This window comes from Epinephelus fuscoguttatus, linkage group LG12 (genome assembly GCF_011397635.1).
Source record: "Epinephelus fuscoguttatus linkage group LG12, E.fuscoguttatus.final_Chr_v1".
In the NCBI taxonomy this organism is placed as follows: domain Eukaryota; kingdom Metazoa; phylum Chordata; class Actinopteri; order Perciformes; family Serranidae; genus Epinephelus; species Epinephelus fuscoguttatus.
The window spans coordinates 26,529,385-26,545,681 of NC_064763.1; the positions used below are offsets into that span (position 1 = coordinate 26,529,385).

The 16,297-nt window shown below is 39.8% G+C and overlaps 1 protein-coding gene across 9 annotated transcripts in view; it reads left to right on the plus strand.

Moving 5' to 3' along the window:
- The window catches only part of nrxn2a (neurexin 2a), a 199,569-nt gene that overhangs the window by 151,425 nt on the left and 31,847 nt on the right, over nucleotides 1–16,297 (plus strand). For 2 of the 9 annotated variants that reach the window (XM_049592959.1, XM_049592960.1), the window contains exon 1: nucleotides 250–1,947. The exons of the other annotated variants lie outside the window; for them this stretch is intronic. In XM_049592959.1, the coding sequence (XP_049448916.1) occupies nucleotides 1,605–1,947 (343 nt within the window). In that variant the 5' untranslated portion in view covers nucleotides 250–1,604. Of the gene's footprint in view, nucleotides 1–249; nucleotides 1,948–16,297 lie in introns of those variants that run through there. 9 annotated transcript variants of the gene reach the window in all.

The following is a 16,297-nucleotide window of genomic DNA, read 5'->3' on the forward strand; positions in this document are numbered from 1 at the left end:
CTCTGCAGTATGATTCCTACGTGTTACTGCCAGGACCTGCAAGCCAGTGCGCTGTGAATCTGTAGCATGTATTTATTCACACAACCCATTTTCTTGCCTCACTATATCCCTGTGTATTTGCGCCGTGGCTGCCTGTTTTCTCTTTCGCTGTCTCTTCCTGTCTCTCCCTCCCTCCTGCTATCGCTCACCCACCCTTTCTCCCCCCCTTCCCCACCCACCCTCACTCATTTGCTCACAGACTCTCTTTCTCAGACGCACACACACGCACACAAACACACACACAGGCACATGCTGTGCCTCGCTGGATCAGAGCCTCCTGACTACAGTATGCCTTCAGAAGAGCTCCTTTATCTCGCGTTCATTAGACCAAAACTCCAAACCGAGATTGCTGCTGCTGGGGTCCAGATTGTCCTGGAATTTCACCCTTCCGGGATTCATTATGATACGACGGTGCTTTTTAATTAGCATAATTTTTGCTGCAGCAGTCCAAGGCAACATCTCAGTGTCTGCCAGCCCAGCCATCTCATCTGAGGAGAATCACCTTCCCTCCTCCAGAGACAGACGCATGCAGCTGTCACGTTAACTGTCTCTCAGTCGGCGGCAGTACAGCAGATCTGGACGAGGTAACGGGAGAGGAGAAAGGAGGAGGAAAAAAAAGGAGCAGCAGTGAGGGGAATGCAGCAGTAGTCTTTACTGCATGAGACTGAGCAGGTGGAGCGGGAGGGAAGGATCATACGTTCATTTGAAATAGAAACACTCGTGTGGATCTCTGCCACGCCAGAGGTTGCCGTTCGCTGGATTTGCTGCGTCTGTGAGAGAGTGAATGAGGAGCTACTGAGAAATTATTTATTTATTTTCTGGAATTTCTCCTTTACCGCGCTGCTGCAGATACTGCTCCCTCTCTCCCCCTCCTTCTCTCCCTCTCTTTTGCTCTCTCTCTCACTCCCCCCCCCCCCCCCCTATCTCTGTTCTCTTCCCTTTCCCTGGCTAAAGGGGAACAAAAGCGCTGGTTCCTGCATCACCCTTTATCGCTGCATCTTCACTTGCGCGTATTTTTATCTCCTTGTCCTTTTTGCCTAATGAAATGATCCAGTTTCCCACGGAAGCGTGTTATGTCTTCTGCAGCGGTGGAGGGGCACTCTTCTTAGTGGGCAGGCTCAGCTGCCCTAAAGCTCTACCTGTGGGCGATGGAGACTCTTATCAGAATTCTTGTCACATGAAGCTCTGCCCTGCCACTTTTCATGCCTGAATATCATGGTTGAGCAGCATGCCTGCTTGAGATCACAGGTGGATTCATTCTCCATTCTTTATTTGGATGTGTATCTTTTCTGCATCTTGGATACACTCGGCTCACTTTCTGAAGAATGTGCTTTGGGATGGTTTTCAATGAGGTTTTAACACTGGCTTTTCTGTGCAGTAGACATCTTGTCATGGCAAAAAATAGATAAGTTGGTCGCTGTTCAGTTTCTTCCACAAGAACATTAATTGGATTTTGACTGCTTTCTCTAAATCCATTTTTTTTTTCTCACAAAGTCAAGGGATATTTTTCCATCATCAACCCAACTAAGGGATTATGAAAGAAATGGGCCCAGATTGTCACTGAAATGCCCTGTGGTCTTAAAGCTGAACTGTCAGAGACCAAAGCTCGGCCAAGTTGTCTGTCCTGGGCCCATGAGGATATAATATACATGGGTAGACTCTTTGCAGCCACCTCTGTGCTCGGACAGCGGAGCAGCTGGTCATGCTGTAGCCTAGGCATGGGCCTAAGTTATTGCTCGAGACTAGCCTTCTGGTTCGCCTTGCTTACTATACTCCCAATCCAGACTGGAACAGCACGTGTGTCTTCTAGTCTCAGCACCACGCACCATGTCCACCATTTTCACAATAAGCATGGCACGGTTCCTATTGCCATCAACAGGATGCCTTTTCTTACCAGAGGGGGCCATGGTAAGACAAATCCCTCCAAAATTCTCAACTTGCTGTTTGCTTTCTCCCTGATGCATCATTCTGCTCTGATTTTAAGAGTTTGGCATGAGCATGTTTTTGCTATTTGACATTTTAGAAGTAAAAGAGGATTTATTTGTTCCAGTATATTGGTGGCACCATTGGTGGCTCTCTTGTGACACACAGAGGGATAATGGGTCCCTCACTAACTCTGGATTTGCTGCAGCCCCTGTGCATCATTAAACTCCTTATCTAGTCATCAGCATCAGTAGTTGTTGCCCTTTCCCCATGCTCCTTTTCAAGACGCTCCAGCACCAGTGGAGCTGGGTTTGTTATTTTGCAAATGCACATCAATGCCGTGATGAATCATAATTGCAAATCTCTTAATCTTTTTCCACAAGGTTCTTGTTCATTTAAGCAGCGTAATGCACCCCCTGTAATGGAGCCGGTTTTGTGTCAAAGGTGATTGCTACAGTATCACTGTAATTAGTGGCGCGTCACAACAGGCGTAAAGCGATTACATGTACATAGAGTGAGAAATGAAAGACAGATCTCTTTTTCTGTTTTTCTTGGCTGCTTAAAATATTGAACAATCGTGACATGGTTTACAGCAGCAATTTTATTCAACTTCTTATAAAACCTGTCTTGATAATATGTTCTATATTGTGCAATATCAACTGAGGGATATAAAGTATTGACCCATCCTCAATAATCTACATCAAATTGGCCACGCTACTTGAATTGGCTCCCTCAAAGCGCTGACACCAAAGTCATTGCTGCTTTTTATTTGCACTTTGAAATTTCTGTCCAAAGACTCTTTTTTTATGCTCTATATAAAGAGGCCCAGTGGATTTGTAGTGTCTTTTTCACCGCAGCAGTTTTGTCAGTTGCAAAAGGGCTAAAAATGTGATGAATTACATCTGCGCTATTATAGCCATATCATTCTGGACCAGGCTTTTACAGGCACGGCACCGCCTGTGATCAAACAGACCTATAAAAAAAAAAAAAAAAAACAACACTTCAAAGAACTCGCTGATAAATTTTCAATTACCTCTACTGTAGATGTTGTACTGTAGGTTGTTCTGAAGTATATGCTTCAGAGCAAGAAATTCAATTTACTGGAACATAAATGAAACAGACAGTACTTAAGATTCACAAGTCATGTCCACACTGCCATAACGCTCTGTGTTGCATATGCAGAATGCTTAACATTGATTGACATAATGTTCTGAGTTGTGTAACCATTATCTCAGAAGCATAAACCATTTAAATGATAAATCCAGCTTTACTGAATTTATTGTCACAAACACCAAAAATCATGTCAACAGAACAGTTTTGGACACTTGCTTTAATACAACAGATAAGCGTGTGCATGTGTGTGTGTGTGTGTGTGTGTGTGCTGAGGCTAGCCAAAGACTTCTGGAGGCCCCTGGGCTATGGCTATTTATAGGCCACCTACCCTGCTGCAATGCCTCGCACTCCTCATCCTAAACACAGTTTATTGCATGTATTATTACAGTATACTGGTTACAGGAGAGGGCACGCTCTTAGAGAGGCTGGTGTAAATAATAAGCACAAAATAATCTCGGTATAGGATTGAAGAGTCATCCAGGTCATAGAACAGCAAGTAGTGAAATAACGGGATCACTCAGCGGTGATTTAGTGTTTAATTAGAGGTATTCAAGTTGTGAGAGAATGCCAGGTCTTTAGTAGCTGCAATGATTAGTTGATTCATTGATTAGTCAATTGCCGGAAAATGAATCAGCAAACATTTTGATTGCTTATTAATTGTTGAAAGGATTTTCAAGTAATTTTAAGTGAAAATGCCAACCATTCTCTGGTTTCTGCTTCTCCAGTGTGAATATTTGCTGATTTTTTTCAGTTTTATATCATTGTAAATATAATATCTTTGGGATCTTGACCATTAGTTGAACAAAACAAGCAGTTTGAGAACACTACCTTGGATTCTGAGGAAGTGAGATGGGCATTTTTTGCTACTTTTTGACATTTTGTATTAAATTTAAAAAAAAAAGAATAACTGAGAAAATGATCCGCAGATTAATTGAAAATGAAAGTAATTGTTTCAGCCCTACATTTTCTACAAGAAATTGCAATGCTACGGCGTCCAGGAAGGAGATTGACATGGAGGTGGAAAAAAATCAAAGGTTGAACAGAAATATTTACTTTTGTGCAATCTTGCAAAACATTTTCATTCAGGACATTGTACTTCAGGGTCAGTTCAGCACCATGGAAACAACCACAACAATGGAGTGCACACAAACATGTGAGAGGTTCATAGAATTTTATTTTGAGATCAGCCTCAATTATAAAGACAATAAATCTGTGTTTGGCAGTAGGCACAGTTTTAAGAGATGTGACAGACATCTGAGAGTATTTAGCCCAAGGTGACACTCTCATCACAAAGCGTTCTCTGACCTCGTGGTATCTGTTGTTTTTTAAACCTACTTTAGATAAAACTATGCCAAAGCAAACCCCAGCAGCGGGGGTCAGGGTGGGCTGTTGGCCTGCAGTAGCATTGGGTCAAACCTGTGTAAGGGCAGCAACAGAAAGTTTCCCCCTAACCTGAAAAAAAAATGCACATTTTTTTCTCAATCTTTAATGGTTTCCCCCCCTTTCATTTGCTATTGGTGCATAAAAATATATGAAAGTATACTTTTGTGTTATTTATTCTTCAGCATAATGACACATGACACATTTACTTTGTGTAAAAATAGTAATGACATAAGATTTCTGATGAAAATCACCTGAGGTCTGATGAAAAAAGCACCAAGTTTACATTTCATCATTACAGACTTCTATCGTAGCTCAAACTTTGACAGTTTAATGGAAAAATGTGTGCAGTAGCAACACACATCAAGATAATTGCTTCAAAATTCTACCCTGATCACAAAACCTGCAGCATGTTTTCAGTTAATTTTGCTCTACACAATTTAATCATTGTATCTGGGTTGTGATGAATAAGAAATGATGTTTTCGTGTGCCAAGCAAAATACCCTACATGGGTGCACCAGATATTAAAAAGACAATATTAAGAATGTTAACACATTGACTGAAGGATTTCTCCTATCAGGGGAAGCCAAATCCCAACTTGAGACTTATTATGTAACTAACATGCTTACTGTCTTCCTCAGTTCAAATTCCGACCCTGCAGTGCCTTGATAACTCGGAAGGGTTTTTGATTCTGTGTAACCTTCATTAACTAGTTGTGGACATGCTTCTTAGATGCAGTGTTGTTTTGAAGCATGTTTTATGCAGCGTTTTAAAAAAAAAAAACAAAAAAAAAAAACTAACCCTATAACAACTACACTGCAAGAGAGTTCGCCAATATTATGACCCTCAGTGCTAGAGACCTTGTATGCTCTCAGCTAGAATGCAAGGATTGCACTGAAGCTGACCCCTCATCACACCCGCATGTTCAACACACTCAGTGAAAATCTGCTGCACTTCATTCTCCAAGGCCCCCATGTTGGTGTAAGAACTGTCTGGCTGTGGCAAGGCAAAGAGCAGCTAATGCTTACAGAGGGATGTCTCAAGTGGAGGAAATGGTTTAGCGAGCTTCTTTCAAAGATGATATCTCTGGGCTCAATTCAATATTCATGTAGGGGAAAGCCTGCTATCCTAAGATCAATGCATTAAGTGTAAAATGCAGTGCTTGTCCAGCAGTTGGACAAAATGCAATGTTTATATCTCTGAGCTGCATGAGGAGAAAGCGAAAGGGACAGGGGCATCGAAAGGTCTATCAGAGAGGGCTCAATTCCTTCGAGGTCACATATTACATTACCCTCAAGGATGATAGTGAGGCAGGCCGGAATACACACCCATACACTTACACGTATAATTACATACAAGCAATAAAAACAAACTTAACAGAAATCTCTCTCCCATAGCATGCGGGTTTTGTTCAGGTTCTGCTTGTGAATTTGATAACTGATATTATTATATTATCATCACGGCTGTAACTGAATACAGATGTGTTGATTGCGGCTTGTCATTTTGAGGTTTTGCCAACGCGTTGAGGTTGAAACAAGTGGACAAGGCAAAGGACAGCATGTAAGAGCAGAAATCAGAGACCGATGTAACCACAGCTCCGCTCTAGATCTGCAGCAAAGCAGAACAAACAGGGGAATGGAAACTGGAGAGGAGAGAGCATTCGCTATAATAGATAAAAGATAAACTGAGACAGGAAGGAAATGCAAGGGCTGCATTTTTAGCAAAATAGCCAGTGGTGGAAGAAGTGCTCAGATCCATTACTCAAGTAAAAGCATAGGCGTAGATTTCGGGGGGAATGTATGGGACACATCCCTCTCAATATTTAGAATATGTGCATATGCCCCCAAATTAAACACATTTACACAATAAATCGATTCAGGAAAAGCACAAATTGGTGCATAAGAATTCACTAGAATGTAGACAATAAGTGTTTGATGCTTAAAATTTTCTGGTGGAGCACCTCAAACTGCTGTTTTATGTGTACCCCCCCGTAATGTTGAAAGGAAACCTACGCCAACAGAACTGTAAAACAAAAACTTTAATAGAAAATACTTGTTAAGTGAAAGTACAGGCGTTTTATCAAAATGTACTTAAGGTATTGAAAGTAAAATTACTTGTCATGCAAAAAAAAGTTCCCTTGTGATTTATATGTTAAAAGAACTCAACAAGGTCACAGAGAACAAAGTGGAGGTGCTCACCACTAGTTCAGTTCTGGAGGTGATGTTTTTATGTGTCACGATCATGAACAATCAGCACTTTAATTAGCGTAGTCTTCAGTATGGTTACAGATCTACCTAACCTGCAGTGTCATGTAAACCTTCCCACATGGAACATTTCAAAGAGACACAAAGCAGTCTTTAAATTAACATTAAAGGACCGATTCGGGGTTCATCGCATGAGGAATACATGGACACCAGCACAGAGAAGACTTTCATCGTGGTCTATTTAAAGAAGTACGGGCGTGTGACAGAGCGTCATGTTTTTTTCAGTAAGCACATTATAGAGTACATTGCCCCTGCTGTACCATTATACTGTATTGTAAGTCTCTGCTTCCATGTCAGACTTCTGGATATTATTCTGACTCTCTTGTGAAGGACTGCAGTAATCTCATTCTTCCCCATTTTAAGAGAATGTATTAAAGCTACAGTAGAGAGATTTTAATGTAAATTTGCAGCCATTTCACTATCATGAAGTGGGGCTGCAAGAGAGAACCTTCTACTATAAATATAACCTCATGTTTTTCATCAAATCCTGATGTCTCTGAGCAAAGAAAAGATGAACCAAGAGCAGAATGTATAAATGGCTTGTAAACAGAGCAGCAGAAGTGCTCCACCAACAATGATTGCACCTGCTGCAAAATGATTTCTAGGAATCGTCTATAGCCATTGGGAAGACAAAATGTAGGTCTGAGGATTATGCAGTGAAATCACTTTACAGTATTTTAGGGTATTGAAGGCCTCAAAGTTGGCAAGAAAATAATCCCTGGTTGTAATTTGGTTTTACCGGAATGCAGAACAGCATCAGGTGTGTTTCTTTGTTTCCAGTATTGAAGCAATGCAGAGGTGCCTATCACTGCACAGCATTGCATGTATTTTTCAGGATCTCAGAAGTCAGATATGTCATTGAATGTAAAGCCTTGTCAATATAAAAGCTGTAATCGTTAATATTTCAGTCCAAGAAGATCTTGCAACCCCTGTGGTTACCATGATAACAGCAAGTGCAGTTTAACATGACAGCAAACGCTCCTTGAGAAATTACCTTGTCAAAAACACAACAGAAGAACAATAGGTGTAACTGTTTACAGCCCAGTCAAACAAAATCACACATTGTTTTTTTTTATAGATGCATTTTTGATTAATTATTGTTTTAATGTGCAAGAGTAGAAAAATGCTCAGTCTGAATAAGAAGTAACAAAAGAAAACTCCACCATTTTCGCATAGCGCTCCTAAAACATTGCAAGGCTCATAATGAACCATTTTTAAAAGAATATCAAAATTTGATGTGGCAGAAGCAGAGATATCGTCTTTCTTATTCCACACATTTATCTTCTTTGTCAAAACCTGCTGCCAACACTACCCACAATGCAACTCTACCACCAAGTTAGCAGCAGCTAATGTAGCCTCAAGCCCCTAGCCCTAAGAAGAGATGAGGTGCCGGCGACAAAGTCCTGGTAAACTCGTTTCTTTCTGACTCCACACCCCCATATTTTTTTTTCATAAACTTGTAGTCTTCAGACTAAACTGATGTTTAATTTATCAGATTTCGCACAGCTCCCTCCGGAGCCACAAAAGGCTTCATACAGCTTTTAACATGCATAGTAGTACTTCACTGTAAACAGACTTTGATGTGTAAAATCTGTGTGTGAGTTGTGGTACGGCGGTAAGGAAATGACCAGTAAATAATGAGGCTGATATCAATGAGATAAAATTACACTGGATTACATGCTGCATCATTTCCTGTTAATTCCACAGGCGTGCAAAGACAACTTGAATCCAGAGCGGGAATGGCGGACCCCGCCACCAACAATGAAAACTACTATATATTGAGCTAGTCACTGAATGTAAATTAATTGAGTAGCTATTGAAGGAACAATGACAAGGACAGTATCAAAAACCGGGCTTCGTTTCATAAAAAAAATGTAATTTAATTTTTTAATTTTATATACTTTATTAATCCCCGAGGGGAAATTCAATTTTTTCACTCTATTGTCGATTGCACACAGGTCCGAACACACACATGCACAAAAAGGACCTATACATGCACCAAGTGGAGAGATGTCAGAGTGGGGCTGCCCATGACAGACACCCCAAGCGGTTGGGGGGTTCGGTGCCTTGCTCAAGGGCACCTCGGCAGTGCCCAGGAGGTGAACTGGCATGTCTCCAGCTACCAGTCCATGCTCCCCATTTTTTTTGATAAAAATCCTAAGGATTATAACTTTAAATGCAATTAATTTTTGTTATACAACTCTGTTTTTTTGCAGATGGGAATATAAAACAGACAGATTTTATCAAAGACACCTAACATTACCTTACAAATATTTCACTTTATAAAATCCGAAAAGATGTAAAAATGAAGGCCACGAGTATTTATTTATTTATTTGCATCCCCGTTAGTCACCACCAAGGTAGCAACTACTCTTCCTGGGGTCCATACAAGCAAACATTATATCTTAGAGGAAAACAAATATACAGTATAATTAAAAATTCAAGGCAAAAAGGAACAAAATACAACCAAAAAACAAGAAAACTACAAAACAAAAATTAACAAAACAAAACAAAAACAAACAGACAAAAACAAACAGATATGTCATGGAAGCTATTCTGGTGCATTTATGGGGAAAAATCTTTGCGACTTTCGCTATAGGAGGAAGCAATGCAGCATTTCAGAGGTGCATTTGAGTTCAGTTTCACCATGACCCAAATCATCTGAAAGTTGAGTGGGAGAAAACCTTAACATTATTATAGAAGGAGGGGGTCGTTTGAGGCGCTCTGAGCTGCAGACGTTCAATTTGAGAACTGACAGTCTGAATACGTCTTGCTGATCGGAGCAGAGACAGCAATTCAACCGTAATACAGCTGCAGTCTACATGCACCCGCTACATCTGCGGTTATTTAAGATTCACGAGATTCTCGGTCTGGCTTTTAATTGATCAAACTCAATTGATGTGATTGATTGCGCTGAGATATTGAGCACTAAGTATGTGATGCCACTTTTTAAGTTGACCAACATATTTTAACTTGAGGACCGTATGTCCTCTCTGTCAGGCTTTAGGCTGCACCATTCATTTTCATCATTTCACTGAGCTGCATTTAATAGACCATGGAAGAAGTGTGCCTCAGATGCCATAAGTCAGACGACAAATTCAGACTTAATATCTCTCCATAACTCTCCATTTCTGCAAAACTGCTCACACTGTTGAGATTTATGTGAGTTCATATTCTTAGCTAAACAGTTGAGTTTTTTCAGTAAAGTGTCCTTGCTGAACTGTATTTGCCTCCACAGCATATTGTATACTGTGCTGCCCTTAAATTCCTCTGTCAGAAATGTTGATTGACTGTGGAAAACCTTGTGTGTATACAAATATAGGTGCAATCAAACATAAATATGCATTTGCTCTGCTAATGTGGTTGATAATCACCAGAAATAGTGTTGAAATTGCTATAAGAGCATGAGTAATTGACAGTTTGTTCCACTGCTTTGTGTTCATAATGTAACAGCCGATACTAGTTGCCATTTGTGAGTCATGATTAGTAATAATATGAGAGCTAATACTCACTCACTCACTCAGGCCACAGGAATTGTCCGATTTCCTACGACAGGAAGCACAGGGGAGGGCGCGTTCACATCTAAACTGCTATGTTGTGATGCAAATCATCACCAGCGTCTCAGTGTATTTTGCAAGTCCTATGAGCATGTTGCCTCGTCTCTTGCGTATTCAGCTGGCTGAGAGCACAAATGAAAAGGACAGGATGTTTGAGTGGGTAGCATGCATCTTGGCACAAAGAATCTATACTGCTACATTTGTTGTGTAGAGATCTTAAGACACAACAGCCAATCATGGCCTCTCTATAGCAGTTTCTGAGCTGTATTTACCCCAACACAATGCCTGTAAAATGCACAGTATGATTCTGCTGACCTTTGTAATGTACTAAAGCAACAAAAAGCCTTTAATATGCTTACAGTTTATTTTTACAGTGAATATTCTATTGCACCGCCTATATAATATTCATGAATAATATGGTAATCAGAAGAGTATAACAATGCCTGTGTACAGTATAATTAATTATCAAGGTTCCTGACTAATGATGATGTGATATACAGCACACATTGCAGTTGAGAATCTCCAAGGGAGCCTTATTATTCGAGCACAGATGCATTGGATGGCCGTGAGAGACGGGCAGAGCGCTCCCGGGAGATTTTCGGCAGTGAGAAAGGAGAGCTGCTTCAAGGGAGAGGACCGTGATGTTTATAGTAATAATCTTAACAAGACTGATTTACTGCCTCCTTTATTTGACGCAGGTCTACCACAGAGAGACGAGCAGAGATAGCAGGAGACAGACGAGGGAGGCAGAAAGGTGTAATGAAATGCTTTAACGTTATGACTAATGCAGGAGTTACTGCCGTCTATAGACAGACGCTTGCGTGATTTCCTGCAGGTGCATTAGTACTCCATATTTCATGATGCACATAACGAGGGTGCGTGTAACCTCTTCTCCACCCTTTGCCTTTCTCTTTGTCTCCTCATATTCCCACGGCCCTGCACAAAGCATTACAGCTCACATGTTCATTAGCTGTGTGTAGGGAGGGGTTTCCTTGACGAGGGAAAATGTCATACATTGGAAGAAATCATTTTCTATATTCTCAACAGTGTTTACAGCCTGGTAATAACTGTCATAAAACAGTGTTTGGGCAATGGCCCTTGGCATCAGATACGGATACACAAATAGGGCTGTACCCAAATATATTTGAATATTCGTTTCTATGGGTAGGTATTTGTTATGAAAATTTAGTATTCGTTTTTTTATTTACTTAGTGACTTACTTTTTTTTTTTTTTTTTTTTTTTACATTTTTTTGGTGCTAAATGTAGTCTTTTTGTTGTTGGTAAATGTAGGTTATCAATACAAATTAGAACTTTTAAATTGCATTGTTAAAAATGTGAAAATATACTATCACCTACCAGCTGAGCTTGTGCTCACGGCACATCCACCTGAGGCTGCGCATCAATGCCAAGTTTTACCACTTTATCACTATTCCCTCTAACTTGTAGCTGTTTTTTCGTTATCTTTTGAATTTAATATGAATTATGGAACCCTTTTTTGTCAACATTTGTTTCCCCCCATTTTGTACAATAAATTATTGTTTAAAGTTTCAACAAGTTTCTTTTGGAGTGCATGACACAAGTGTGTTTTGAAAACAACCACGGACTGTCACCTGCTCAACACATCAGTACCTTCGGATGTCATGATAGTAATAGCCAATAATGTCAAAATATCATTTACAGACCGATTTAACAGACGATCCCGGCTGCCCGACCCGCAGGTCCATTTGAGGGTCCCGTGGATTACGGGTCGACCCACGCATCACTACTCAGCTCAGTCTATAAAGGCTGTACACAACAGTAAGGCTATAGACATTATATTCTATTCAGACCGGCAGAATCAGCAGTGCATCGGCTCTACAGTGCACAACACTGCTGATTAACCATTTTATTGCAGCACAGTGTCTGCCAGCAACCAATTACTTGCAGAGGTTTGAGAGCAAAGATCTGGTCGCCGCTGTGCAAAATACAATTAGGTCTGAAAAAACCCCAGATATTCATTATAAATTCTGCCAAAGGTCTGAATGTTAAAAAATGGTATTCGGGACAGCCCTACACACAAAGCACAGTTTAGCATCTGTATGAGATGCATCCACCTTTATCCAACTCCAATGTAAACACATCTGCGTTGTTAGTTAACATTCAGAGCAACAGATGTGGTTCAAAGAGCTACAGAGGCTGCTGCAAATGAGTGGGAGGGGAGGTGGATGGGTCCAACAAGCACAGGACTTTGACCCAGAAGACTGGTGTTTGTGTCCTGTAAAAAACTAAAAGTCAACATAGAGTTATTTTGTCATGTCAGTTGTAAGTCAACTGACGTGACTAATGTCAAGATCTTTTCCAAACTGTAACCAAGTAGTTTGGTTGCCTATCCACCTTATTCCTGAGGGCACTACTGTACAAATGAGTAAGCTAAGCTAGTTAGTCCCATATTCTGTCTGTGGTTAGTCCCAGTGGCTACTCTTGGTGGCTAACCGCCAATGCTGGTTCTTTTCAAAAGTAATTTGCCTTCAGTTTAGCAAATACTGATTTATTTTTTAACAAATATTTAACTAATGTTAACATAGCATTTTCTAAAATGTCTTTGCGGAGCTCAGGTACTTGTTGCAATAACTAATAACCAGTCTGAGCTATATTTTTTGTCTTCAGCAACTGTGTGTTGAACATGTAACCAGAATAAAAAGGGATTGTTCCTGTTGCCAAAGGTACCATTGATGTGAGAAATAAAACCACAAGAGTTTCACAAGACATAGCGAAAAAGTATTAAATCAGAATTTGCAGAAGAGAATGACACGTAGACTGAGAGGTCCGTCACTCATGTCAGTGCATGATATTCCTGTCTTTTCCCGTCTGACTTCATCGAAATTTGATGAGTAGGGAAGAAATCACATTAGAATTTATGCTGCATTCATGTTACATTAAAGTTACTGTAACTGCGAGTTTCCAACTTGTAAGTAAAGTTCACGCCACCTATAAATAGGAATTACAACTGAGACACTTTTTCAACAACTGGGAAAGATTTTAGTATGTACCAACATGAAAGTCCCTAAAAATCAATCAAATATTGTAAGCGCCATTTATCAGTGATAAGTTTGTTTATCGTTAGGTGGTATGACTTGCTACAATACAGAGAGAAATATATATTAGTGTAATATTAGAGAGGTTGTTGAATATGTGAGGTTACTTTGTTCCTGTATATTTTGACCTGATTTCCCGTTATGTGACAAATGAACAGGACGCCTTTATTGTGAAATGTTCAGGTTTGAGAAAAGAAACAAAAACGGCGGAGCAACATTTATAATGTAATCCAGTACATAGACTGATAGCCAAGGTCCCAGGTTCATACTTGTATTTTGGGTTCCTACTGGAACGTGTTTACGTTCTTTAAAGGTCCAGTGTGTAGGATTTAGGAGGATATATTTGCAGAAACTGAATATAAAAGAATAAGTGTGTTTTCTTTAGTGTATAATCACCTGAAAATAAGAATCACTGTGTTTTTCTTACCTTAGAATGAGCTGTTTATATCTACATAGGGAGCGCATCCTCATCTACGAACATTGCCATGTTGCATCATCATGTTTCTACAGTAGCCCGGAACAGACAACCCAAACACTGGCTCTAGATAGGGCCAATCACCTTTTTGCTCTGTAGTTAGCAGCCCCTACACAACGAGCCTCATCAGAAAAACAGATTTTTTTCACCTGAAACTTCTTTATTCAGTGCTTTTACAGGTTTTAATTACCAGGTCTGTTTGTTTTGGTAAAGACCTCCTGAACAATGAACACTGAAGGAATTCTAACTAGAAGTTTTAGCTGGTTGAAATCTGCAATCATGCCACTATATCCCCCTAAATTTTACACAATGGAGCTTTAATGGTTGTGGTTTTGTACCGTCCATGCACAGTATTTCAATCAGCACACAACCAACTCTGTAATCATACAACCATTTTGATAAAGTGAATGCTCACAAGTTGTTAATATGGGAATCTTTCCCATCTCTGCCATCCCTCTACAATGATGTGAACACATTATCACATGTGAAATCATGTGAAACAGATTTCATGACCTCGTTTTCCATATTTAACATGTTAAAAATTCATGTGTGCCTTTTTTTGTAACCTGCATGTCAATAGCTTAGTTACGGTCAAAATGATCCAGTTTTGACATTTTCCCTCACTGTGTTGCTGGATGAAATGTGTGTAATGATCTATCAGGACCAGGTTTCAGGCATCCAAAATTGGGCACAAAGAGTTCACAAGGTTTGAGTCTCCTGAGCATCCAATTTAAATTGGTGTTCCAAGGCTATATTGCACAGTGAAATTTGAAATGAGACCTGATGTAAAATTGGGCTTCCAAATGAGGTGATTGGCCACATCATGGCTTGCCTGCTTTTTTTTTTTTTTTTTTTTGGTTGGGTTTCACAAGAACAAACAAAGCTAGAAATCATGAAGGGCTGTACTGTATAATGAAATGCAGTGTTAAAGCCTGTGTGAAGCTTAATGTTTGTGGAGACTGTTGTAGTTTGTGATGTAGTGCTATATTAGAACATACATTATCAGCAGAAATGATAGTATGTGATACAAGAATTGATTAGATTGTACATGGGTTCATTATGTTGTGCCCAAAAATCCCTTACTCATCTGTGTAGAAAGCAAAGACATCAACTTTCTCAAACGGAAAGAAAAGTGATTTCATTGAGCTGAAATGAGGGCAGACTAAGGAGCCAGATGCAGATAACTTTTACTGAAAGGAAGAATAAAACCACTCACTGAGACTCCTTGATGTAATCACAGTAATGTCACCAACTCACATTTGACTACAAATCCCAGACATGAATTAGGATTACCTCGCTAGGAAATAATTTGAAACAAACGCTGTCCTTTTAATTAAAGTCATAGTCAGTACAAGGTGTTTCTAGGTCTTTCGAGTAAATGCTCCAGAAAGCATCCAGTCAGCAGTACGATCCCGTCAATAAGAAAACTGTGTGGTAAGTGCCCATTACACCGAGCAGAAGAGTACTCAAGTCTTCATACACAGGTGAAATTGAGGCTACAATTTTACCTCAAGTGTTTTTCTGTTCTTCACTTAAGAGATTCGGGTATTGAAAAATATCAGTTGTAAAACAACACTTAGGTTTCAGGTTCCCAGAATAACATGTTTTTGCAGTGTAGTATTAAAGGTAATTGTTGTTTCTTCTGTAACGTAATGGCTATGCATCTGTCGTGCCAAGATGTTTTCATCTGAGGCAGGCAGTTGGTTTCTCTATTTGCTGGTGTATAACAGCTGCAGTCTGAACTCCTCGAAAAGAGCATTCACCCCTGAGAAAACGAACGAAGATTTGACTCAACTTGAACTTGCACGGACTGTATGAAATGGATTATAGCTCTAAATTTTGCTGCTCTGGCACAAATGAAAGAATTTTGCTAATTCATATTTAATGAACAATCTGGGGTGACTGAGGGGTTAGGAAGAAATCATATCACATTGTGAAAGGTTGTGTGTGATTTACAAGCTGATCGGAAAATGGATTTTACAGCAAGCCTGCATGGATTTTCTCAGGTATCTCAGCAATTCCAGCAAGACTTGTACATGAAGAATTAACACCAACCTGCCTCATTTATCTCAAGGAGATCAGAATCTTTCAGAGGCCAGATGAATAACTTGCATAAATAAAAGTTTAACACTATTGCTTCGCTATTCACCTGCTAGATACTGTATGAGGGAGAATTTATTTTTAAATCGCCACTTAACATTAACAGCTCACCTTTTCACATTTATAATAAAGTGAATTGGACAGTCAAAGGTAACATCAATATGTATCCTATGTAGGGCTGGACAATATATCGATATTATACTGTTATCGTGATATGAGACTAGATATCGTCTAGGTTTTAAAAGCTGCATTACATTAAAGTGATTTGATTTTCGGATTTTACCAGACTGTTATGTCCTCCTGACACCCTGTGTCCTCATAGAAGGACATTGCATTTTGGGTTTACCAGACCTTATACTTCGTTCTACCTA